This window comes from Peromyscus leucopus, chromosome 4 (assembly GCF_004664715.2).
Source record: "Peromyscus leucopus breed LL Stock chromosome 4, UCI_PerLeu_2.1, whole genome shotgun sequence".
NCBI classification, from domain to species: domain Eukaryota; kingdom Metazoa; phylum Chordata; class Mammalia; order Rodentia; family Cricetidae; genus Peromyscus; species Peromyscus leucopus.
In genome coordinates this window covers 96475755-96502686 of record NC_051066.1, presented here as the reverse complement: position 1 = coordinate 96502686, position 26932 = coordinate 96475755, and the positions used below count along the sequence as shown (strand labels likewise).

General features: G+C 41.7%; 2 protein-coding genes across 14 annotated transcripts in view; one reads left to right on the top strand and one right to left on the bottom strand.

Annotated features, from left to right (window-relative positions):
• The first annotated feature begins 1153 nt into the window (after positions 1 to 1153).
• LOC114681120 (leucine-rich repeat-containing protein 57) lies at positions 1154 to 6358 on the top strand. 3 transcript variants are annotated; one of them, XM_037205162.1, is made up of 6 exons: positions 1154 to 1348; positions 1659 to 1764; positions 1872 to 2010; positions 2642 to 2910; positions 4627 to 4812; positions 5312 to 6358. In XM_037205162.1, the coding sequence occupies exons 1-6, from the start codon at positions 1296 to 1298 to the stop codon at positions 5351 to 5353; spliced, it is 795 nt and encodes a 264-aa protein (XP_037061057.1). In that variant the 5' UTR covers positions 1154 to 1295; the 3' UTR covers positions 5354 to 6358. The 3 variants fall into 3 exon arrangements, with proteins under 3 accessions (XP_037061057.1, XP_028710242.1, XP_028710240.1); XM_028854409.1 differs by lacking the exon at positions 1154 to 1348 and adding an exon at positions 1367 to 1405; XM_028854407.2 differs by lacking the exon at positions 1154 to 1348 and adding an exon at positions 1475 to 1565.
• A 4293-nt stretch (positions 6359 to 10651) lies between these two features.
• Positions 10652 to 26932, bottom strand: part of Snap23 (synaptosome associated protein 23) — a 34989-nt gene continuing 18708 nt past the window's right edge. For 3 of the 11 annotated variants that reach the window (XM_028854421.2, XM_028854418.2, XM_028854419.2), the window contains exons 2-9: positions 26775 to 26877; positions 26128 to 26169; positions 25709 to 25757; positions 24984 to 25101; positions 21386 to 21418; positions 16862 to 17017; positions 14634 to 14778; positions 10652 to 11983 (exon numbers count right to left, since the gene is read on the bottom strand). In XM_028854421.2, the coding sequence (XP_028710254.1) occupies positions 11918 to 11983; positions 14634 to 14778; positions 16862 to 17017; positions 21386 to 21418; positions 24984 to 25101; positions 25709 to 25757; positions 26128 to 26169; positions 26775 to 26831 (666 nt within the window). In that variant the 5' untranslated portion in view covers positions 26832 to 26877 and the 3' untranslated portion in view covers positions 10652 to 11917. The remainder of the gene's footprint in view (positions 11984 to 14633; positions 14779 to 16861; positions 17018 to 21385; positions 21419 to 24983; positions 25102 to 25708; positions 25758 to 26127; positions 26170 to 26774; positions 26878 to 26932) is intronic. The other 8 variants (XM_028854424.2, XM_028854422.2, XM_028854426.2 and 5 more) reach the window with 4 other exon arrangements.

The following is a 26932-nucleotide window of genomic DNA, read 5'->3' as shown; positions in this document are numbered from 1 at the left end:
GTATCCACACTTTAGTATTTCAGAAGTCGCTAAGGATTCTTACATGAATTAAAAAATAAATCTTCCATCAAGTCTGCATTAATAATTTCTACAAATGAATTACTAACTTTCCTAACTTCTTTTTTGGTTTCTGTTTTTGGTTTTTTGAGACAGGTTTCTCTGTCTGTCCTGGAACTCATTTTGTAGACCAGGCTGGCCTCAAACTCAAAGATCTGCCTGCCTCTGCCTCCACAGAGTGCCAAAACATTGGCTTCAACTTCTTTTTTGTATCAGTTTCCTTCCCTTCAATCTTAATGTCCTTGGTCTCTCCCAATTCCTTTCTGTCATTTTCTATTATTCCTTCAAATGCTTCCCCCACTCACACTCCAACAGCGTGTGTGTGTGTGTGTGTGTGTGTGTGTGCGCGCACACACACGCGCGCGCACACACACACACACACACACACACACACACACTTTAATAAGATGCTCCCACAAAGTCCCACTGGAGTTTTTCTGTATTCAGGGCCTCTTACCCCAAATATGGTTCAGTAATTCCCATAAATAGGCGTTACTGGAAAAGCTGGTTTTAAGTACCGGCCAGTATCTCTTTCTTACTGCCTCCCGCTCTACAGTATAGAGCAGCGGTTCTCAACCTGTGGCTCTCAATCACTTTAGGGTCGAACGACCGATCTTCGCCGGGGTAGCCTACGACCATCGGAACACATAGATGTTTATGTTATGACTCATAAAAGTAGCAAGATTACAAAGTAGCAACGAAAATAACTTTATGGTTGGGGTCATCACAACATGAAGTGTTATTAAAGGGTCACCGCAGCCTTGGGAAGGTTGAGAATCGCTGGTCTAGTGGAAGCAGATCAGAGGAAGGGGAAAAAAAATGCAGAGCGCTGTTCCATCTCCGACAACCAGCCCGGGATAACCGGCAGGCACTCAAAACACAGAATCCTGGGAACGCCACCTACTCCGTCCCTCACCCTTTAAAAGAACCCGCGGAGAATGGTCGCCGCCGCGGCCTCCAAGGGGCGCTACCGCTATTCAACACAGCCCTCCACCGGCTCCCGCACGGCGGAGCCACGAACGACACCTCACAGCGGAATTCTGTCGCCCCTTGATGACGCCGCGCAGCCCCCCGCGTACCTCGGTGACTATCCCGAAGCCACCCAGTGGTTCAGCAGTAGCCCAGCTGCACTCGGCGCGGACGCCGGGTCCCACGGGTTCGCGGCAGCCATGGCTCCCACACACCCCCGGAGCTGGCGCCAGGCGTGAGAGGCACCCAACGAACGGTCGCGCGGCTTGATGATGTCACAGGGCGTTCCCGCCCGGGCGGAAGCCCTGGGAGCGCGTCTCAGGCGAGCGCGGGTCCGGGTGTTCCCTGGCGGAGCCTGCTCTGCACTGAGCCGTAGGAGGCGAGTCTCGAGCTCCCTGATCCCGCAGTGGCTCCCGGAGGCTCCCTGGCCTTAGCTCGGCTGCCAGAGCAGCGGGACCTTGTGGTAGTGCTGTCTACTAACCTGCTTTCTCCTTGCCGCCCTCTTTGGCTGCCCCCTAGGAAGTAGGGCTAGGCAGAAGGTGACAACTGGGACAGGAGACCCAAACGGGAGGTTTACCCGGGGGCTGTTATGTCTAGACTGGGGCGGTGACAGCTACGCTTCTTTCCCGCAGGGAACTGAGCCGCGGCGCTAGGATGGGAAACAGTGCCCTCCGCGCTCATGTGGAAACAGCGCAGAAAACTGGTGTCTTTCAGCTTAAAGACCGTGGTCTGACCGAGGTGAGAGGAGAGGGGACCGACCCAGAAACTAAAAGGGAGAGGGATGGCGCGGGGTGTCGAAGTTTATTGGTGCGGGATTTTCCACGCTGTGAACTCCCTTTCTCCAGTTCCCCTCAGAGTTGCAGAAGCTGACAAGCAACCTTAGGACCATCGATTTGTCCAACAACAAGATCGACAGCCTACCGCCCCTGCTAATAGGAAAGTTCAGTCTGCTGAAGAGCCTCTCCCTCAACAACAACAAACTGAGTATGGCTTTTGTGCCTGGCTAGCTTTTGCTAGTGATCAGCAGTTATGAAGGGTGCTTTTCCTCGTACAAGCTGATTTTGTTATGAAATCAGTTCAGGGGATGCAGAACGTTAGAGTATTGAAGCTTTCTGCCTCTTGCAATTAAATCTACACGCCTCCTTGCATAGCATAATCATTATTACTAGGTTAATTTGGACTTGCAAGACTTTTGGGATGCGATGTAAACAGTTACCTAATATGGGGGCAGGGTAGAATTGGAGGCTTTTCCAAACCTCCCTAGATTGTTGTTAGAATATACCTAGGCCCCTTTAAAAACAACACTATTATACACATAAATGCTTTTCTGCATCTTGGTGGCTCCTTAATCTTCTGAACACTGTTGGTAAAGTGTGATACCTAAACTTGACATGTGCAAATCCTATGTAAGAAGTGGGGACTGGTGATTTGGGCCTGGAATCCCAGCCACTCAAGAGGCTGAGGCGGAAGGACCATTATTTCAGGGCCAGCCTAGACAACTTAATGAGACCCTGTCTCAAAAATAGAAACAAAAACAAAGTGGAGCAGGCCGCCATCTGTCTTTTCATAAACTTTAGTTCTATCAGATTTTTTAAAAAAAATTTTTCTTCACCAGCTGTTCTACCCGATGAATTATGTAACCTGAAAAAACTAGAGACTCTAAGTCTAAACAACAATCACCTGAGAGAGCTACCGTCTACCTTTGGGCAGCTTTCTGCCCTGAAGACCCTGAGCCTCTCTGGGAACCAGCTGGGAGCACTACCACCTCAACTCTGTAGCCTGCGACATCTGGATGTAGTAGATCTCTCTAAAAACCAGATTCGGAGCATACCTGACACTGTGGGGGAGCTGCAGGCCTTCGAACTCAACCTCAACCAAAACCAGGTCAGTTCTTTGTGTGGCTGTGTACGACCCGCCCCCAGCCCCACCCCAGTGTGTGTTTGGGTTTATGGTCTCCTGATACTTTCCTCTTCCTTAAGCGCTGATACCAGAAGCTAAAAGATATACTTCATAAGTTATTTCAATGCCCAATGTTACGGAGTGGGTTGATAGCGACTGTGTAATGGTTCAAGGTGTTTTGAGGGAGAACAGAGCAACAGGGAGAGATATTTAAAAAAAAAATGTTGGAAGCTTGGCAAATCTTCAGTTCCTTTCCACACCACCAATCATTTAGTGAAGAGCCACGTCAGGGATGGAATAGTGCAGGGGTGAGACTTAAACCCATAGAATCTGAGATTCAGTCATCAGACATTTTTTTGTTTTGTTTTGTTAAATATGCATTCTTTTGTTGAAAAATCCTTAAGTGATAGTTTTTCAGGAGCTAGCTTATCATCAGACAACTTTACAACTGAAATGTTTTGCCTTGTTTTGAATCTTCTTGGTCTGCTCTAGACAGGAGGCCTAGTGATGAAAGGAACATTTGAGATTAGGTAGCCCTTAGTTTCTGTAGCCACTATGCTTCCAGGTATGTACATCAGCTACCATGGACATGTTGTTACTGTGCTGGACCAGAGTTGACATTATGACAGTCAATCTTTGAGGTTGGCTTCATTTTTTTTCCCTGACATCTTTAGGGGAAAAACTGTCATCTATTAGGCACCAAGTATTAGTTGATGACTTATTCTACATTCCCTATGGCTAGACTGTGTAGTTGGAAGGTTTCTCAGACCTTACTTGAATAACCTGGGGAGCTTAAGGTCATCTTAGTATTTGATTCAGTGAGAGGTCTAAGAATCTGCATTTGCACAAAGTTCCCAGGTGATGGATGGAGATACCAGGCAGTCAACAGAATTTGGTGACCTGGGGCTGGAGAACAGCTGAGGCATGAGACTCTGGTTCATCCTGTAACATGGGAAGGAAAAAACTTGGAGCATTCAATTGGCCAAAGTGAACGGATCAATAACAAAGTGTTTGGTACTGACCTGGAGGGCCTATACAATGCTGTTGAATGGGCGTGCCGAGTCCATCACTTGAGTCATCCAAATGTCTTAGTGAAAATTGTAGATACAAACTGTACTAGAGGTTAGTAGATAGAACTGTTGATACGATTTTGAGGTCATAAGTGAAATGGCTTTAAGAATGTTTTCTAGAAGGTTGAGAATGTAAAATATTAAGCATTAGGGGTTTCTGCTTGAAAATAATAAAGATGTCAAAACAAAAACAGGAGAAATCCAAAAGAGGAAAAATCTAGTGTCAGGAACAAAGGGGAGTCTCAAGAAAAGGACCGATAGTCCAGTCGGGTGCAGCAGTGCATGGGAAGCATGGATGGAATCCTGGTTTGGGTATTAAAATGTTTGTGTGGTTGTTCTGAGTGGCAGGTTACTGGCAAACTTTTCCCTTGAACTTACATGATTCTCATGTTTTTTATAATAAATGTACAGTGCCTTTATTATTAGTTTTTATTTCTGAAATGCTACTGGTATCCTTCAAATCGTTTGAAAGTGGAGGAGTAACAGAAGGTATGTTAACAGAGGCTTCTGGAATGAGTAGGCAGTGAGAAACCGGAGGCGTGGAAGAAAAGCTGGGACCCAGGCAAGGTTTGCTACAGTAGTAAAAGTAGCCATTGTGCTCTTTGTACTCTCACTGTTGTGTTGTCCACAGATATCTCAGATCTCGGTGAAGATATCCTGCTGTCCTCGCCTCAAAGTGCTCCGACTGGAGGAGAACTGTCTAGAGCTCAGCATGCTTCCCCAGAGCATCCTCAGCGACTCCCAGATTTGCCTGCTCGCTGTGGAAGGCAATCTCTTTGAAATAAAGAAACTTCGAGAACTAGAGGGTTATGATAAGGTGTGTATAAGCATCTTCTTCATTTCTAGTGTCTGTACCAGAGAAAATGCTGAGGTAACCTAGGTGATGGCTACAGTTAGCATCACCAGGTTCATACTTTGGAGGTAGTTCTAAGACTTGGTCAGACTGTATTGTGCCAAGGTGACTTTTTCTACATTCTGCTTATTGTAAAGCACCTTTTTATGCTTTCTAGTAAAATACATGAAAAAAAAAATCAGTGTGTTTTAATAATCAAATACTTTGCTGGGTGTGGCAGCATGGCTTTAATCCCAGAATTTGGGAGGTGGAGGCAGGCAGATCTCTGTGAGTTCAAAGGCCATCCAGGGCCACATAGTGAGAATCTGTCTCAAAAAGGGAGAAAAAAAAGTAAATTTTGTATGTAATGAACCAAGTCAAATTAAAAAGAAAAAAAAAAACCCATAAAAACCTAAGTTTAAAAAATACTCTTATATTTGCCCATACCAAATACCATATGTATATTTTTCTTTCATGTTTTTAGTACATGGAGAGGTTCACAGCCACCAAGAAGAAATTTGCATGATGTTCTCCAGGACAATTAAGGAACCTTAAGGACACTGACTTGGAACCTCTGTTGGAATTTGGCCGAGTTAAAGGCTCCTGGTGTTGGAGACACTCCAGATTACATTTCATTTAATGACTTTTTTCCTTTTAAGGACTATCTCAGATAAGCTAAAGGAAAAAGACTTAGGAGACAGGAAGAGCCCTTCATTTTGAGCCAATGGACAGGGCGATGGCCAATGTTGATCTTCAAAACCATCATTGTTAGTTGGGCTCTAAGAACCAGTAGGTTGTTGCTATTCATGCAGTGAGGAACTGCTGCCTGGTAACAGAATGACTCCACACCACAGCCAGAGGTTTTGTTGAGTTACATCGTGCCAGCTTTCATAAAGTCAGTTACCACATCTCTGTGTTAACACTTCATGTTTTTATGAAATTCTAATTTGTGGGAAACTTGTATGGCTAAGGACATATGCTTTTGTTCCAACCCATCAATTCAATAGGAGTGTTTCCACTTGGAAGTTGGGAAGTACATAAATATGTAGCTATCTTAAAGCACGCTTTGTCAAGAGGAACATCAGCACAACAGCCATCAAGGAATGTTCCCCAAGGCTGCAGCAGCAAATTTTCTACTATTGCAGGTGCCTTACTGGCAGAAGGCTCCGAAGAGCTAAAAGTATATGCAAAAATTGTATAATTTTTGGTTTTTAGATAGGTGTTTGCTATGTAGCCCAGGCTGGCCTCAGACTTACAATCTCCCCATGTCTACTCTTTTAAGTACTGGATTACAGGCATGCGCCAGACTCAGCCTACTTGTAAGATTTTAAATGGATTTTAATAAGATTTTCCTGAAGCTTTGTTAAAAATCATGTGTTATTTCTGGTAATTTCTCCCCCTTTTGTATTTATAACTGTACTAATCAAATTACCTTCAAGAAAACCATTGCTATAATATTTTAAAGTAACCTATGTTTATCATGGTTATTCTCTGAATGAGAGGATATACTAAATAAAATATTTTTAATGAACTTTAGAAGCAATGTTAATCATTTAAAGAAGAACTTATAATCAGTTGAGTGGTCCTTTGTTCCTTGAAAGTAAACTGGGAATATATTTCACGCTCTTGTTTGGTTTCATGAGCAGTGAAACCCAACTGATGTCACTCAGATGTTTCTGAGGAACTGGGAATCATGTTAAGAGAATGTGAAAGTACACACTGAGAGAGAGATTTCAGATTATCACTGATAAGAACATTGCAAAGCAATCCCCAGGACTGGTTTCTGAAGTCTTCTCTTAGCTAAAGATATACTGGTAGTTCTCAATAATAGTTAAAACTAGCTTAAAGTTGAAAAACCACAAGAGCTTACATGAAGCAGCCTTTCTGACCTTAAATTTGATCCAGGTGTTCTTTCCCCCCATGTTGTTTTATCTATTTGGGGGCAGGTGGTGTCAGTTTATCAGTATCATGAAGGTTTTTTTGTTTGTTTTTTCCCCTCAGATTTATTTTTGAGTTTTCTGCAGTGGTCAGAATATTGGATCCCCTAGAACTGGAGCTACAGATAGCTTTGAGCTGCCATGTGGGTGCTGGGAACAGAACCAAGATCCTCTAGAAGAGCCTCAAATGTTCTTAACCACTAAGCCAACTAACTAGCTCTTTAGCTTGTTTTTTAGTTTAGTATGTATTGTTCTTGCTGATTCACTGAGCAGCTGACTTCTCTTGGCATTTTACCAATACCTCTCACTTAAAAAATCTGAACTTACAAATTTAATAACTTAGATGTATTCATTTGTGTTCCCCACTACTGTGAGAATCACTAAGTACCACCTTTTCTTCAGTCTCAAATGCATGTCCAACCATACCAGATTATACTGCTCCAGAATGCTTTAGTGTTGTTCAGTCAAGAAATGCCCTCTGACTTACTTGGGCCTGCCCTATATCTAAGCTCCTTCCCTAAATCTAATCCGAATTAACTACTCTCCAATCTGCTGATAGAATGCTTTCCATATCCTATATTTATCTCTCTTGCTAGACTAAAGTGCTTGAGGCTAAAAACTATATAAAGTAAGGGGCTAGAAAGATAGTTCAGTGATTTAAAGTACTTGTTCTTGCAGAAGACTCAGGTTCATTTCCTATACATACATGGTGGTTCACAACCATCTGTAACTCCAGTTCTAGGAGATCCAACAGCCTCTTCTGGCCACTGTGGGCACTAGACATTCATGTGCTGCTGGAGATTATATATATATCTCCAGGTCTAACATTCATACACAAAATCTTTAAAAAAAAAAAAAAAAAAAAAAAAAACCTACCCAATAAGCCTTAAGTTTTAATTTGGTGTGGAGTAAGTATATGGATGGAGTAAGATCATGGGCTCTGTCCTCAGGGATTAAGGTCTGGATCCAGGGTTTGTTACTTAATAGCTTTCTGGGCAATTTACTATCATCTGTAAATATAGGGAATAGTCTCACTTCTCAAGTATGTATTATAGTGAGAGGATACATAAAAGCAACACAAGCAGGAACTCGATGAAACAAGCCCTTTATCTATCTTATCTATAAAGCCTGGACGTACAATTGTGTAAATTATACAGGAATAGAAGGCCAAGAGCTAGCACTATGTTAAGTGGCAAAAACCAAAGACTTCAGGATAAGTGACCTGAATATCAATATGAGAAATACAAATCAAATTAGGAACTCAATCAGGATAACTAAGAATTTTTTTTTTTTTTTTTTTTGGTTTTTTCGAGACAGGGTTTCTCTATGTAGCTTTGCGCCTTTCCTGGAACTCACTTGGTAGCCCAGGCTGGCCTTGAACTCACAGAGATCCGCCTGCCTCTGCCTCCCAAGTGCTGGGATTAAAGGCATGCGCCACCACTGCCTGGCAATAACTAAGAATTTTAATGAGATCACCCAGGAAACTAGCATTCAAATAAGTTTTGTTTTTATTTTACTTTATTTTGGTTTTTCAAGACAAGGTTTCTCTGTGTAACAGTCCTGCCTGTCCTGGAACTCAGTCTGTAGAACAGGCTGGCCTCGAATTCAGAGATCCGCTTGCCTCTGCCTCCCGAGTGCTGGGATTAAAGGCATGCACCACCACCGCTCAGCTCACGTTTTTTTTTTTTTTTGGTTTTTCGAGACAGGGTTTCTCTGTGTAGCTTTGCGCCTTTCCTGGAACTCACTTGGTAGCCCAGGCTGGCCTCGAACTCACAGAGATCCGCCTACCTCTGCCTCCCGAGTGCTGGGATTAAAGGCATGCGCCACCACCGCCCGGCTAGCTCACATTTTTTAATTTTTGTTACATTTATTTTATCTTTTAAAGATTTATTTATTATGTGTACAGTGTTCTGTCTGCATGTATTCCTACATTCCATTAGAGGGCACCAGATCTCATTACAGATGGTTGTGAGCCACCATGTGGTTGCTGGGAGTTGAACTCAGGACCTCTGGAAGAGCAGTCAGTGTTCTTAACCCCTGAGCCATCTCTCCAACCCCTTGTTACATTTATTTTATATGTATGTGTACACAAGCTTGCATACACCACGGTACCACATGTGGAAGTCAGAGGACAACTTTTATGAGTTGGCTTTCTTTTTCCACCATGTAGGTCCTGGAGATTAAACTCGGGTTGTTAGGCTTGGCAGCAAGTGTCTTTACCTGCTGAGCCATATCACTGGCTCTTTTTGGTTTTTTTTTTAAGTAGGTTTTCACATATCCCAGATTGTCCTATAACTCACCGTATAGCTGAGGATGACTTCTGATCCCTTCTGATCTTTTGAACTTCTGATCCTCCTACATTTTCCTACCTAATACCGAGACTGGAGGGGCATGTCACCACACCTGGCTTACATGGTGATACAGAACCTACATATTCTTGAATACTAGGCAAACACCCTATGAACGAGTGATTCTACAACCCCAGTCCTAAAAAGTTCGTTTTAAATGTTCATTATAGGATGTCTAGAATGTAGATGTTTAAGTTAATGGGAGAGTCATAATCCATATGTGATAAGGAGAGATCCAGAGTTGAAGTGAGAATAAAGGATAAATTAAAACTGAAGAAATGGTGAAATGGGTATAACTGTACAAGTAAGATGAAATTTGAGCTTTACTGTTTTGAAGCAAACTGGGGTTACATGGCAAGACTCAGTTTTAAAAAAACGAAAAGTTTATGCCTGGCAGTGGAAGCACACGCCTGCCTTTAATCCCAGCACTGGGGAGGAAGAAGAAAGCAAATCTCTGAGTTTGAGGCCAGCCTGGTCTAGAGATCAAGTGCCAGGATGGCCAGGGCTACACAGAGAAACTCAAAAAACCAAAATGAAAAAGAAGAAAAAAGATTTGGTACAGGATACTATTTCTTAGCTTTAGTCATAGGTAATGTGTTCAAGGTCACAATGCTAGAAAACTGAAGTCAGATGACAGAGGACTCCAGCTTATGTGAACTACCTGCTATCATCTCTCAAAAACAACAGAAGGATGGCAGCAGGCACAGGCACTTACCATCTGTCTCTGGGCCTTTTTCTCTAGAAAGGGACTATGCTGTCTTTCACAGGTCTTTGACCAAGAACTCTCTCCATTCTAGAGAAAACAGCTATCATTTATTACATTTACACCCGACAGGCAACATTCTAAGAGTTTTTGTTTGTCTGTCTTGGGGGGAGAGAACTTAGGCTAGCCCACAATTCACTGTGTAGGTTGATTCTGCCTCAGGTTCCCCAATGTTGGGATTACCATCCTGGTCTCTGAGCCCCACTTACTCTGAGATTTCTAGGCATTACCATTCTGGGAATTAGTTTATGAGGTAGGATGAATTCCCACACACAAGGCAGAGAGACAGGCATACATACATTCACACCAGCCAATAAGCAAGGGGAAACTGACAGCTGGGTGCTTTAGTACACATTCTAACCAACTTACCTTGGATACCACCTATCAGTATTGTTCCTTCAGCCAAATCAATGTGTTAAGTTTTTAAATGCTTTTAAGAAAAGCACTTTTAGGTAGAGCACAATTTAGTGTTTTATACTTGGTCATACTTTATATATTCAAGACCTTCACCTGACAAACTATCCATTCTGACATGGAGCAGAATGCATATTTTTTTGTTTTGTTTTGTTTTACTTAAATACTGTCATCTTCACCCTTTGAATGTTTCTGAGCTAGCAGTATCATCTTTAGTAAATGACTTGTAATTCTCACTCAGAAATACTCAGTGTATTTAAATTCAAATGACTAAGACAAGTAATGACTAAATGGACTCATGACAAACCACAGAAACTCCTGTAAACATTTCTAATAAAAATTGGAAAAGAGCTAATTGCAGCTTTCTATCAGAGTGCTTCATGTATAGCCATTTGCTTTATTCAATCTGTTAACAAAAGCTGATAAAATGGTTGCCCCACAAATAAGTTAGAAACATGTTACCTATTTGAAAGAACAATACCATTAGTTACAAAATTTAATTGTAAGAATCAAGCAACGGTTACTGGCCAACCAATCTACTTTGGTAGCTCTAAAGTGTACAAATGCTCCTTTGTAAACAAAGGTGACAAATGCCAACTCAGCTTTCCTAGGACTTCAGGACCCATACACTTGACTCTACGTATGGCAGACAGAGGGGCAGTGCGGTCATCAATAATTAATTCAAAGACATAATTTTCCAAACAACTTTTAGTAACAAATTATAACTTTTTAAATGTCTAAAACTACACAAAACTCAAAGGACTCTATTTTTCTACCTGAGATCAAAACAAGTTTTCTTTTTCATATCTACACGTAATTTTTCGTATTGAGGTAAATCTGAATTCACATGATACACTGTCAAACTTTCCCCAAAATTTTGAAGCCCTGCTTTAGTGAGGAAGTCTCATATTTCACATACATATGTACATCTTTAAAAGACTGGTAACAACTTCACGAGGTTAACAGGCCTACCATGGGTTCATGATATGAGAAGAAAAGGCACTCATTTATAGTGTCCCTGTATGTGCAATATGAAATGGGATACCAGAACCTACGCACAGACACAAATCACTACGCATTCCAAAGGGAGGCTCACTTTAAGAAAACACACTGTATTCTCCTTTGGAACAGAAGCTACAAAATAGTGATGTAAAACAAAATGCATGAGTAAAAGCTCCCACCCCAGGCATTAGCCTGTTTTGTTTTGTCTTGGTTTTTTTTGTTTTGTTTACCTGTAGTCTCTTTAATGAGTTAACAACTTCATTTCTTATTCCTTCCTCTTGCTCTTTACCATAAAACCCAAACCAAACCAACCAACAACAAGAGCTACTTATATAGATGCCTCCTTCATGGCTCTTTGGCAATGCTTCCAAATCTTGAATGCAAAAGAAGCTAAGTGAAGAGGCTGACAGACTATGTGTGATGTGCAGAAAGCAGCCTAAGAGTGTGAACTGAGAAAGAGAGACTGTGAAGAAGTCTGAGCAAGAACCTACCCCAAAGGACAGAAAATAAGTAGTAGGAGGCGTTCCTCCTCTGGTCCTTCTTTCACACACTTTCAAACTCTGAACAGGTAGTGGCTTATGAGGAGCTAGAGAACTAAGTAACTGGTAAAGAAGTACAGCACGGCTCTAGCTGTCAATGAGTTTCTTTGCTCTTGTATTGGCAATGTCAATCCGATCCTTGTTGGTGTCAGCCTGGAAAAAAAAGTAAAAGAAAAATCTCAGCATTTGTTCACAAAACACTTTAAAACAAGTTGAATTGAGGGGATGAGAGTATAGCTCAGTTGGTAGAGTGTCTGCCTAGCACACATGGGCCCTGGGTTCAATTCCACAGCACTGCATAAAACTGGGCATTTACAGCACATGCTTGTAATCCTAGCATTTGGAGAGTAGGGGCTAGAGGACCAAAAATTCAAGGTCTTCCTCAACTATATCATGAATCTTAGGCCAGCCTATGCTACATGAAATTCTGTCTCTGGGAGGCAGAGGCAGGCGGATCTCTGAGTTCAAGGCTACCCTGGCCTACAATTCTATGGGCCTACATTCAATCCCAAACACACACACACACACACACACACACACACACTCACACTCACACACAACCACGCGCATGCAGATGCTCATACAGTTTTATATACTTGGGACCTAGATATGAGTACATGCCTATAACCTTGGCACTCAAAGGACTATGACAATAGCAAAAATTCAACATCAACCTGGGTTACCGTCAAACTGTCTCAAAATAACAAAAGAGGTGAGGATATAGTTCAGTAGTAGAGCACTTGCCTACCATACATGAGGCCCTATGTTTAATCACCAGTACAACAAAAAAGCAAAATTTTTGAATTTAATGTGTATGGGTATTTCACATATATGTATGTCTGCACACCGTGTGCCTGTAGAAGCCACAAAGAGGGCATTAGATCCCCTGGAACTAGAGTAGGATACCATGTGGGTGCTGGGAATCCATCCCCAGTCCTCTGGAAGAGCAACAAGTGCTGCCCAAGCCACCCAGCCCCAAGGGTTCCAAACATGCCCCACCATGTCTGGCTTGTATGTGGGTGCTTGAGGTCCAAAGGCAAGTCCTCATGCCTGCATGGCAGGCTCTTCAGCTGAGCCACCTCTATTTATTCTGGAGACTAGATCTTATTACCTGGGCCGGCCTTCAGCTTGTGAGTTCAAGTGATCTTCCCACCCCTCTAAGTGGCTGGAATTATAAGCATGCAACACCATGTCCAGCTCATTTTTGATGAAATAAAGTATGGCAAGAATGTTTCTCAACAGGAGTCTCATATTTGGAGCTACTCTAGTTCTGACCAAGAGAGACCGAAATAACCTTGCCAAAGATCTTTGGAACAGATGTACTGCCACCCACAGAAGCATCTAAATTAAAATGATGTGTAATCTACACCCTAAACCCAGAATACAGCATACCAACACATGAGGAACCATCATTTACTCTAATGGTATATCCTGTAAGTGGCTCCAGCCCAAGTGCCTGAAGAGGCCAGAGGGTGTCACACTCCTTAAAGCGGAACTTGTAGGCAGTGGTCAGCCGCCTGATGTGGTTGTTGGGAATGAACCCAGGTCCTCTCTAAGAGCAGTAAGTGAAGCCAGGTGTTTTGGAGCATGTCTTTAATCCCAGCACTCAGGAGGCAGATCTCTGTGAGTTTGAGGCCAGCCTGGTCTACAGAGTGAGTTCCAGGACAGCCAAAGATACACAGAGAAACCCTGTCTCGAAAAACCAGAAAAAAAAGCAGTAAGTGCTTTTAATCACTGAGCCATCTCTCCAGTCACACATAACTTTTTTTTTTTTTTTTTGGTGATATGGCATGCGCCACTATCACGCAGCTAGGCTTTTATTTTTAATGTATATTCCACAAGAACAAGTTCTACAGGACTGATTGTTTGCTACTGACTCCTAACATGGAGCTGCAGAATCTTACTAGGTTATCAGTGAAAAAAACAAAAACAAAAATAAAAGCTAACATGCATTCAGGGATGAAGCAAAAAACCACAAGCAAAAGTTAGAACAGGATCTACTCAGTATATTGTTTTGTTGTTGTTTTTCTGAGACAGGGGTGCTCTATGTAGCCCTGGCTGTCCTGGGATTCACTATGTAGACCAGGGTGGCCTTGAACTCACAGAGATCCATCTGCATCAGCATCTACTTCCCCAGTCATTATGCCCAGCTTATTCAGTACTTTCTTTCTTTCTTTCTTTTTTTTCAAGACAAGGTTTCTCTGTACAGGTCTGGCTGTGCTTTGTAGATCAGGCTGGCCTCAAACTCACAAGGATCCACCTGCCACTGCTTCCCAAGTGCTAGGATTAAAGGTGAGCACCACCACCTGGGTACTCAGTACATGCTTAAATTTTAAAATTACATTTATTTATTTGTTTGTCCATTTATTTATTATATGTACATGTGTATAGAAGTCAAAGGACAATTTGTAAGAACTGGTTCTGTCCTTCTACTGCATGGGTCCCAGGGATCAAAGTCAGGTTGTCAGACCTGGTGGCGGGCATCTTTACTCGCCGAGCCACATCTCCAGCTCTACACAATAAATTCTCGGCTTCACATGGAAAGTTTTAAGTTAAACTTCATTCCAAGCCCATGCCTCCCAACAAATCAGCTGCCATGAGCAAAACAGCAGGATTGGCCTTTTGTTTTTAAAAAAGCTGGAGCTGCCATCTCAGTGCTGACTGTTCTGAGTAGATAGCATTTATCACCCCCTCTTTCTCCCAAAGATACCTAGCACAGATGTCGTCACTAAAGTATCACTGGATTGGCGATCTCATTTTCCTGTGCTCTTCTTTTTTTTTTTTTTTTTTTTTTTTTTTTTACCTTTTCTGTGATCCTCTGTATTTGCTGGTTCTGAGCATCAATTTCATTGCCCATGTCCAGAGCCATGTTCTTTAGGTTGCCTAGGATACTGCCCACTTGAGTCAGGTTCTCTTCCATCTCATCTTCTCTGGCATCATTGGTTATACTATGACAAAAAGAGAGTTAAATCAGAACCTTTTGTTGAGTTACAATGGACTAGTCTGGAATTAGTTATTATAAAAGTAAGTAATCAAAATGATGCTCAGCACATGAAGGAAAGGGAGAATACTACTTTGAGAAACAGTCTACAGTGAGAGAAAGGAACAAAGGAAGGGAAGAAAGAAGAGAAAAGGCAGGCAGGCAAGCAGGCATGGGGCAGGCTAGCAAGATAGTTTAGCAAGTCAAAGTGCTTGCTGCACAGACCTGATGACTTGATTTCAATTCCTGGAACCCATGAGAAGGCAGAATGAGAGACTCAACTCCACAATGCTGTCTTCTGACCTCCACACACGGTATGGCATACATGGTCACACATACATGTATAATACGATTTTTTTCTTTTTGGTTTTTGTTTTAAAAAGCCAAGCATGTTGGCACATACCTGTAATCCTAGCACTCAGAAGGCTAAGGCAAGAAGATCAACACAAACTGGAGGCCAGTGTGGGCTACACAGACCTTGTCTCAAAACAACAAACAGCAAAGGCTGACCAGGAGAAGAATATCAGAGCCAAATAGAAGACGATCAACACACAACTCTGGGGCAGTGATTCAGAGTTTATTTTCCAGCATCACTGAGGTACTTGTTTATGGTAATACATTAATTTTCACATTCTGTTCCAAATCTGCCCAATCAGGAACTGTGAGTGGATCTACACAATCTTTTTTTTTAATTCAAAAATTTTCCTCCTTAATCAGAATCTCACTATATAGACTAGCATGACCTAGAAATCACTGTGTTTCTCAGACTATCCTTGAATTTGGAGATTCTCCTGCCTTAGCTTTCCAACTGCAGGGATTACCAGGAAAGCAGCTTGGTTCCCACCGGAGATAATTTTAGCACTCTACCTTTGGCTGGCCTATGGCTCCTGGGTTAAAGCAATCCTCCTACCTCAGACTCTAAGCCAAACTGAATCTGTATGTTTTGTTTTAACTTTTACAATTATTTACTTGTAGTGTTTGTGTGCACATGCACATGTAAATGTTACAGTGCATGTATGGAGATCAGAGGATAAGTTATGGGAGTCGGCTCTCTCCTTTTACCATATGGGAACTGGAAATTGAACTCAGGACAGCAGGCTTGGCAGCAAGCTCCTTTACTGCTGGGCCATCTTACCAGCCCCCAATCTGTGTTTAATAAACCTTCAAATCAAGCTATGCACATTCAAATCTAAACAACTACTACTTTAAAGTAGATTGGAAAACTATGGTGTAGTTGAAAATCTAATAGAGTCATTGTATCTAGAGTAAACATCAAAATGAAATAGTTGTTTGATGGAAGTACTTAGACCTTGAAGAAATCATTGAAGAAAACAATGACTGTTTTCTGTTATCTATAAAGTTGCTTTACTGAAGGAGCTTTATGACTTTACGATTTTGGTCCCAGGCTGATGCTGGCGCACCTGGAATGTCTTGCATTATTAGGTACTGCAAACAGTGCACAGTAAGGACTAAAGTTACAGGGTGGGATGTGTCCCTTCGTGAAACACACAGATTAGAGTAGGGGCTTTGGTATGAGGACTTCGTTTTACCCAAAAAACAACTTTGGTGAAACAATAAATATGCTTCTGCTGATGGAGGTTCAGGCCACGGAGGATGGATCTCCCTGCTGCCTCAGAGCCTGATCACATTTGGAGGGACCCTATTTCTTTGATCACGCTGTGGGACTAAGAACACTGGCACTACGGCATGACTAGGTGGTAGACAGTGGGAGGCTGTGGGGCTGGACAGCAGCTCCATGGGGGACAGATCTTGCTCTGCCTTTTCTTGTACCCCCTCTCACTGCTTACTGTCTGCCAACAAGTCAAAAACAACCTTCACCATATTCCTGCTGCCATGATTTCCTTTCCAAGCAACCATGGACCCTTTGGAATAAGAAGCGAAAATAAACCCTTTCTTTGAAAGAAGAAGAGGGGAAGGAGGGAAACTGACGGAGTACTTGTTGAATTGGGGCTTGTATTTAGCTACACACAGTTTTTAAGATGAGCCATTCGTTAGGAGAGCTGTAGAAACAGAAGGAAGAGCTGGCATACCGTTTAATGTATCCACCGCTAGCTGTTCCTGTGCTTTGCTGAGGCTGACCATTGGTTACTCGTCCTGGTTGCTTAGATACCACATTGCTGGATGAGCTGTCTCCACCATCCCCCCATGTTGCCTTATAGTTCTTTCCAGACTCAAAGTTCTTCGTCCTATATAAATGTCAGGGATACAGGCAAACCGAAAAGCAGGAAAGAGGAGTTAAAATTATTAGTACTTATTACCTTGAATAAGACTCTACCACTCCTGGCTAAAACTAGGTTATCTGTACTATGTCTAACGGCAATAGACAAAAGGGATGAATCAGATAGTTCTACCACAGTTAATCTTTTTTTTTTTTTTTTTTCCTGGCACTTGCTTTGTAGACCAGGTTGGCCTGGACTCATAGATATCTGCCTGTCTCTGCCTCTCAAGTGCTGGAATTAAAGGCCTGAGTCACTATTTAATCATGTTTAAAAGGTCCAAATACTACTACCCTACTACCAAATCTTTGCTAAGACAGTAGCAAGTGGCAAACTGAAAAATGATACTTAAGTCTTTCAGCTTATAGCCTTTTCCAAAAAAAAAAAAAAAAAAGTTAATGGATACTGGGGTTGGGGGGGCGCGGCGTGGGATTCCTTAAGAAAGGTGTTCTAGGATACACAAAGATTCCTTGGAGGAATCACAGAGATTGATGTGTGGGTTGAAATAAGTCCAAGAAGGTAACAGTTGGACCTATCTTTGTCCCCTGTTTGAACCAGAATAGTTCTGGATGAGACTTCATTGCTTTAGTTTGTGTTTTGCTTTTGTTTTTCGAGACAGGGTTTCTCTGTGTAGCCCTGCCTATTCTGAAACTTGCTTTGTAGATCAGCCTGGCTCTGCCTCCAGAGTGCTGGGATTAAAAGCATGCACCATCAAACCCAGCTTTGATATGTGGGTTTGTTTGTTTGTTTGTTTGTTTGTTTGAGACCTGGTTTCATTCAGCCTAAGGTAGCCTCAAATTTATTATGTACCCAAAGATGGTCTTGAATTCCTCCTGCCTCTGCTTCCCTACTGCTGGGCTTAGGGGTGGGTATCCTGGTTTATGTGGTACTGGGGATCCAAGCCAGGGCTTTTCAAATGTTAGGAAAGCACTCTACCAACAGAACAAAAAGCCCCCAAACCTGATTCTCTCTGAACCCAATGAGAGCTTGATGAGTCGGACTGCATCTGCACCTGCACTCTTACATCAAGGCGGGTGGTGGCTGTGCTGGCAGCCGGACCTCGTGAGTCTGAGGCCAGCCTGGTCTACACAGTGAGCCCTTAAAATAAAACTCAGAGCCAGGAGGCGGTGGAGCACACCTTTGATCCCAGCACTCAGGATGCAGGGCCAGGCAGATCTCTGTGAGTTCGAGGCCAGCCTGGTCTACAGAGTGAGTTCCAGGACAGGTACCAAAACTACACAGAGAAACTCTGTCTTGAAAAAAAAAAAAAAATGAATAAATTAATTAATTAATTAAACTAAAAAACAAAACAAAACTCACCTCAAAGTTTTAGGTGTAACTAGTAAGAGTCAACACATGGGATGTGCTTCTCAACTGATAGATACACTTGGCAAGCAAAAAAGGCTCAGGGAAGCGCTTTTCTTTTCTTTTCTTGAGATAGAATGTAACTACATAGCCCAGGCTGGCCAACTCTTGACCCTCCTCTTGATTCTACTTCCCAAGTACCAGGATTACAGGCTGGTGACCCCTCACTTGTGTCATGTGACTTTAAATATCTATTTCAAAATCGCCTTTTACCAAGTACTTTGTTAGAGTCAAGATCTTACTTAATTTTCATTTTATTTTTCTATTAACAAGAATTAAGCACAATGTTCCTATAATATAAGTCTTATTTATCCTAGGTTTAAGTTAGTCTCATAATAGTAAAAATTGCAAAAGCAGAGAATTAAGTCTATGAAAAAAAAAAGGTGGTTTCTTCCTTAGTGAAGACTCAGTTCTGAGAAAGCCAGAATTGGACCTTATCATTTCTTCTCCAGAAAGGGCTCTCTACCCAGGGTGAAGTGGCACATGCCTATGACCCCAGCACTCAGGCAGCTGAGGCAGGAAATCGTTCAGCTGAGGCTAGCCCTTGTCTTAAAAACTAAAGGCAGCTCGGTGAGTAGAGGTGCTTGCTGCAAAGACTGAAGGCCTGAGTTCAGTTCCCAGAATCTACATGAAATAAGACGAGAACAATTCCTGCAAGCTGTCTTCTGACCTTCACATGCCAAAAAGAAGGTGTGCGTACTGATTTATGTATATGGGGTGTAATTTCTGTTTAAAAACCTCGATTGGCTGACGCCACAGTATGCATGTCGAGGTCAGAGGACAACTGCTTCCCTCGGTTGTTTCAACTGGCCTTCAACCTTGCTGAGGCAGGTTTTCCTCTGCTGCTGCTGGCTGACAAATTTCAGGGCCATGCTCACTCGTCCTGACAGCAGAGCACTGGGTTTACAGATGCACACACACCAGTGTATCAAGCTTCGAAACTGGACTGGGGGGCTTGGGCGCCTAACAAACACTTCAACCTACTGAGTCATCTTGTAGGCCCTTAAAGGAGAAATTTATGAATAGCAAAAAGCTAGTTCTCAAAGTGCTTTTCTTCGTTCCATCCTAAGTTCTCATAATTATTTTTTTAATTCGTAAGATTTTTTTGTCAATCAATCAAGCCATGTTAAATTTTTCCTGGAACAAGGTGAGATTATCTAATTTTCAAATTGATATTTTCATATAATTACCTGTTAATTTAGCAAACCAATTTGTCACGTATACTTTGCTAAAATGTAAGTTCCAAGCAAAAATCTAAAGCAGAGTAATAATATACAAAATAGCCGGGCGGTGGTGGCGCACGCCTTTAATCCCAGCACTTGGGAGGCAGAGGCAGGTGGATCTCTGTGAGTTCGAGGCCAGCCTGGGCTACCAAGTGAGTCCCAGGAAAGGCGCAAAGCTACACAGAGAAACCCTGTCTCGAAAAACCTATATATATATATATATATATATACACACAAAATAAATAATATTTCTCAACATTTTAAAAATAAGAGTAAGTGGTTTCTACTCTATTGTACATAATGTGGTGGTGGGGGCTTCTAGAGTCCCAGCACCCTACCAATGAGCTACAATTCCCTGCACAATAGTCAGAAGTATTTATCGAGGTAATATAAGTAGGGCTTTTATTAGGATGCCGGATTGTAAAACAGGTGGGAGAGAGAGTGATGATGAATTTACAAGTGAGTAATAAAATCCAGGCACAGTGGCATGCCTGCTAACCCAGTACTCTGGAGACTGAATAACCCTCGTTTGGGCTAACATACGGTGATCCTGTCTCAAAAACAAAAAATAAAACAAAAGTGACCCATGAGATACTTCATTTTTAAACAATGAATTATAGTCTTCATAAATATTACAAAGATTAAAAATTAAGACTGGCATTACCACATACAGTATACTGAAAGGTTTAACTCCAGTGAAAAATTAGGATTAGTTAGCTCTATTAACCAATTTGAAATTATAGAAAGCCAAAGCTAACATATGATAGGAATTATGCAACGAATTAAAGTATATGTGAAGAGAAAAAAACCTTTACCTAAAAATAAAAAGACAGTATTACATATAGTAACATGTAAATTTTCTTTCTTTCCTTGTTATTCTTTTGTTTTGTTTTAAAATAGCTTTGACTGTCCTAGAACTCATTCTGTAGACCAGGCTGACCTGGAGCTCAGAGATCTGCCTGCCTCTGCCTCCCCAGTGCTGGGATTATAGGTATGGGACACCATGCCTGGCACATTTAAAATTGATATTCATTTTATTCTCAATAGGATTAATGATGACTAGATTGACAATTAATTCCTTGATTTGACAGTGGCCTAAATCATGGGAAATTAAAGTACAGAGAAGCAATCTCCAGGCACCAGAAGGTGTGAGATCTAATGGGGAGGACCATGATCAAATTTCTGTGACCAGAGAGATGCAGTCAGCCTGAGTTTCCCACCTTTAAAAGAACTACACTGTAGCCTCGGATTACAAAGGTCAACCATTTAAAGTTTATAAAATTTCAGGAGTGCTTTTAGTTTGCTAATACTAATGTTACTTAGCAAAAACTTAGTTTTTGGTACATTAGTCTAAAGGAGTTATTAACAAACCAGGATCCTTTTGTTAGGTCCATCTTTTGTCTGATGGCGCCCATCAAGACAAATTCACTTCACACTACACACCACAGCACAGCTTTTTCAAACAGCTTCCATCACTCACAAACCCATGCACAGAAAACATGCACAGAAAAGCCATGTGAAGCATCACCTTTAGACAGCACGTTAGCAGCTCAGTGTGTACCTCAAGACCGCATCTTAAAGATCCCTTTGATCAGTTACTGAGCCCGGCTTTTGATGTTAGATCTTCATTTTTAGTAAGCACGAAAGGAAGAGATAAGTGAGAGAATCAGAAGCAGACAACAGTGAATGCCAAACAGAACATTTAGAGCAGCTTTAGAGCTTTAAACACACGATGCGCTCAAATGCCTGCCTGGTTTTAAAGAAACAACCACCATCTGAGAATCTAGATAAAAAGAAACAAGAAAACAATTTAAGCCATTTCATACTTCATTTTTCCTGAGCATGTCCAAAGGATAATATTCCTCAGTAAAATTCTAAAACTTATTATGAGCAGGAAGTAGTGGCTGGCAGCACTGAAGTCCCCTCTATCTTCCTTAGTGGTAGAATGCTTGCCTGCCACATGCCAGGCCCTAAGTGTGATCAAAAAAACACACTAAGACAATAGCCTCAGCTGCAGTTACCAATCCCACCATTATGAAGCAAAGTAAACAAAAAGTAGTAATAACCCTTGTCTTCCAGAGTTTTATAGATATCTGAATGGTAGATAAACAATTGTGAGTGAGGGAAAGAGGGAGGAAAGAAGGGAAGAATATATGAATCCAAGTTGTTACCTACTGGTCTAGTAGTACTGCTAGAATGAATTTGTGACTCACAAACAAGGAGGCCTAAGATCTGTGTGTGTCTGAGGGCCTCATGTTATGGCTGATTATGTGCTCAGCCTGAAACAGATTGGCAGGTGAGGTCAGAAAGATCTAGACAATGGAGGGGAAGAAATGGAGACAGCTAAGGGACAAGTGACACATGGCGGCCAAGGTGTCTGTGGTGTACAGACATAGGACAAAAAAGGCTCCCCTAGACATCTTTCAGCTAAGCTCTGCTCTCTCTTCATGGACAGCTGGTTCTGTCACAGCAGTCCTTGACTCTATCTGGTAAGGATTGCTTTCTCTCCACCCACTGAGAAAGAGTTCTACCAATATTGATGGTGAAAGCCTACTTCAGGGCCATGTTCTACCTTCTCTGCCCAGGTCCAAGAAAAGCTTGTTTATATATGGCAGGGATACACAGAAGAAAAAAACAAAATCAATACACCCATTGTTCTACCCCCATGTTCTCTCACTTTTGACGTTTTTTTAGAATTCATTGCTATTTTGTTTATTAAGCTACAACTTAGAGCCAATCTTGCTCTAAAGAGGAGTCTTTCTTTTTGTTCAAGGAAATTCACCTACTTTCTCTTCCCTCATTCTTCCAAGATGGTACATGGAACATAGGCGAGAGGAACAAAAGTTCATAAAACATAGCTAAGAGTTTGAGTCACACTACACAGGCATTTAGAATTTGTTTGCTTGAATCAATCTGCTAAACCTGGTTGACACATTGTAGTTTTTGTTGCTATTGTTGTTTTGAAGACAGGGTCTCATGTGACTCATGCTGACCTTGAACTTGATATGTAGCCGAGGAAGAGAATAACCCGAATGCTAGGATTATAAGCATATACTACCACTCCCAGTTTTATGCAGGGCTGAGACTCAAACCCAGGACTTTATTCATGCTAGGCAAACACTCACTCTACCAACTGAGCTACATCCCCAGGCCCAGTCACAGCTATTCAACTATAAACTTTCAGAGAGTCAACCAAGGTCTAAACAGGTGAATGAGCTTATATTAAAGGTAAAAAGAACACTGTCAAATCCTAAACCCTCACGACAAAACAAAACCAGGAGTTGACCAACAAGGAACTTAACTTTTTTATTTAGTGAAAACTGCACACAAGGGACCGGAGAGATGGATCAGGGGTTAAGAGCACTGGCTGCTCTTCCAGAAGATCTGGATTCAACCCTAGCACCCACATGGTAGCTCACTATCTTCTCTAACTCCAACTCCAGGGATCGAAGGCCTTTTCTGGCTTCAGTGGGCACCAGACATGCACGTGGTGCACAGACATCATGCAGCCAAAACACCCCTACACGTAATATTTTTCTTTAGTTGAACAGAAAAATATTATAACATAAAAACACTTATCCGGGAGCTGGGGAAATGGCTCGGCAGTGAAGGGAGTTTGTGTGCGGGACGAGGACCCGAGTGTAAATCCCCAGAACTCACATTAGACAGCACAGCAAAAACAAATCATACTTACCTGAAAATATCTAAGTATATAAGACTTAACTCATTTGAGGCTAATGCTGGGATTCTAAGCACTTGGGACAACTAGCTGGAAGCACTGTTTATGAAGCTCTGTCACTTAACCTATAAGACGTTCATTTCAACTACGAGTTCAAAGATGAGCTCCTAAAGATTAATGGTTAACTGCCTCAGTCCAAACTTCACCTTAGCTGAATATCTGTTATGAGTTAAAGATCATGGAGTTTGCCTCGTCCAAGAGTAAGAAGAGAATAGAAATTTTCACAATGAAATAAAACAAAATGAGTGACCAGGCAGGGTACTTTGAGGCAGGCAGATCTCTGAGTTCCAGGCCAGCCTGGTCTATAGAGCGAGTTCCAGGCCAGCCAGGACTACATAATGATACCCTGTCTCAAGAAAACGAAAGGAGTGAAGTCCTTTGTGTCAAGCACAGTCTCATACAGTATACTATAAAACATTCTCTGTTTCCTAGAGATGCCATGTGATGTTTTAATTGTCAGCTTGTCACAACTTAGAATCACCTGAGAACCTCAACTGAGGAACTATCTAGCTCTGGTTTGCCTGTGGCCATGTCTGTGGGCAGCACCATTCCCTGGGCAAGAGGCCCCAACAGTGTGAGACCAAGGGAGGAGACTAGGTGAGAACAAGCAGCCAGCTCGCAGCACTCACTGCTCTCTGGTCTTGGATGTGATGTGACAAGCTGCTTCAAGTTCCTGCTGACTTCCCCTCGGTGATAGACTATAACCTGGAATTGCCATCCAAATAAAACTCTTTCTTTCTTTAAGCTGCTTTTGGTCAGGGTGTTTTATCAGATAAATGAAACTAGGCCACACTATCCATCATCATCTTCTTGGATCCTCCCCTCTCCATGCTCCTAATTCAACCAACTGATTTAAAGTGAACTGCTGTTGATTTAAAAGTTTCATCCTCTAATCTCAGGATAAAGTCTAACTTCAAAGACCCAGAAAATGAACTGCTAGTAACGAGCTTCCTGGTGCAGTCATGAATGTCAACCAGTCTATCAGCTGCTTAGCTCTGGCATCCAAGCTCCTCTACCAGCTACTTACATCTCTTTGGCTACTTCTCAAATGAATCATGTAGCTCAGTTAAATTTCCTTTCCTTCCATGTTTTATTTTTGTTTTTTGTTTGTTTTCTGGTGCTAGGGCCTTCCACTCAGCCTCATCCACAGACCCTTTCCTCCACATTCATCCAAATCCTTTCACTGACAAAGCTCAACTCATGCCCTACCTCTCCTATAGGGTATCATCTAACCACACCCACGTGTACCCTAGCCTTAGTGGACATCACACCATCTAACACTCACTATAACACCCTGTCTTTTGAAGAAGTCCATTCTTTACTCATTGAACATCTAGACACAATGCCATTCTGTTCTACATCATCCAGATGTACATTTCCCAGTCTTTTTGTATGCAGATTGCTACAACAGTTGGTCAATTTAGCCATGGTTTTCTACAAACCTTCCTGTTTACATGAAAACCTTGATCTTCAGTTTGTTTTTTAACAAAGTTGCTAATTTAGGCCCAGTTATCTAGTTACACTTCTGACTTTATTTCAGGGTAGGGAGTAGACACTGATCTTCTCATATACTGATTTATTTTTAAAAGTTCTTGATTTATCAACTTACCTATTACAAGGGCAGACGCAAAGGCCACAGCACTTGTTGAGTTCTGTTAAAGTCTTCTCTGCCTCTCTCATGTCTTTATTTATTTGGTCCATGCCTTCTTCTATGCGATTTAGTTGTTCTAAGAATAAGTTGTGGTGTGTTACATTCACAGATGTCCAGTGAAAATGCTATTGTTACCCAGCAATAAGCTGCAAACTCCACTCTACCAATCACCTGCCAGTGAATATCAGTACCAGGAAAACAATACTCATCTTGAGGCTCCTGGAGCCTCAATACAGAAAGATTTGTTCACCAGCAGCATGTGAGGGTTGCTCAGAAACCACTCTTGCAACCAGACCAGATTCCCAGCATTTCTAGCATTTAGTCACTATCCTAGTGAAAGCTAGATGGGATTAACTAAGGTCAACAAAATTGGATATTTCTAAACTCACCTCACCAAAATTTAGACCTCTTTTAGAACTTGCTATCTGAGAATGATCCAAAAAATATCATGTTTAATGTGCATGTGACAAATGCCTACAATAAGCCGTGCATATCTAACAGACTTGTATACAGTTGGGCACTGTTGCCTCTCTCCCAATCTAGCAATGACCATGAGATCATAATTTAAATAAGAAAAAGAAGAAACATATTACTCTTATAAAGAGAAGGCTGAATTTTCTAAGTGGCTAATTTCATAGGGATTTTTGACCTTGTAAGTCAAACTTATAATGACTTCAACTCACCCCCTTGTTCATCCAGCATAGTGATGGTCTTGATTCCTGCATCCTGAGACTAAAAGGGGGAGGAGGAAGATGAAAGTACAAGAAGACAACCCAAAACAACAGCAAAACTTGCAAATACTGACAAAATGACAGAAAGAATCATATTGAAAACCAAATTCTCAGAAACTAGCATCACAGACAGAACTAGCTGCTTCACACCAACACACATATTATTAACCCCTGAAGTAATTAAGTCACAAGTTTGTGATAAATTTATCTTCCCTGTCCATATCCCATACTGTCACAGAAAAAACAGAAATGGCTTATCAGTACATCACCGGACAGTCTTCAGCAAATGCTGGTTTCAAGTGACACCAATTACAGCTAGTGCTAACGTCCCATCCATACATCTCTGTATTCGAAGACTGAATAATGCTTACCTCGATGGCTAATCCCAGGATTCTCCTTGTACTTTCCAAAGACTAGGAAGAAACACAGAGTTAGAGCATTCCAAAAAATATAGGAAACAAACTGATCACAGGCTATAGTTATGATGCTACTTTATTGTTAAAACTTGCCAGAACAACCATCTCCTTACAAGAAAGCAAAAAAGGAGATGATTTCACTTTCATTTCCTTCCTACTAGGCACCCCTTAAGAGACTTCAGATGGTGGAGTCAATGGAATTTCACGCAGGTAGGCAGAAATATGTGTATTACACAGATTTTAAGGAATCATTAAAGTTCAGAATTCCTTCCAGAATTGCAAGTAACTGTTAAATACTAAACACTTTAGAGGGACCAAGAAGAAGCCAAAATGATCTCTAAAAAAACACTCTCATTTTTCTACTGTAGAAATGAAAATAGAGGCCTGCAAAATGTCTCAGGAGGTAAAAGTACTTCCTACTGAACACGACCACTTGAGTTCAATCCCTAGAACCCACATGATGGAAGGAGAGAGTGACTTCTGCAAGTCGACTTCTGACCTCCACATGCATCACTCACACACACACACACACACACACACACACACAGCAACTAAATTCATTAAAATGTAATGAAATATTAAAATGAAAAAATATCATTTACCTCATCAGTAACCTGGTGAGCCTTTAGCTGAATTTCTTCTGGTGACAGATTATCCATGATGAATCAAAACTCTACTGGACACAGAAACAGAAATATGGATACTCTAGAAGAATAAGGATACAGAAAAGTTTGAGCAAAAACCATAGATTTATGGGATT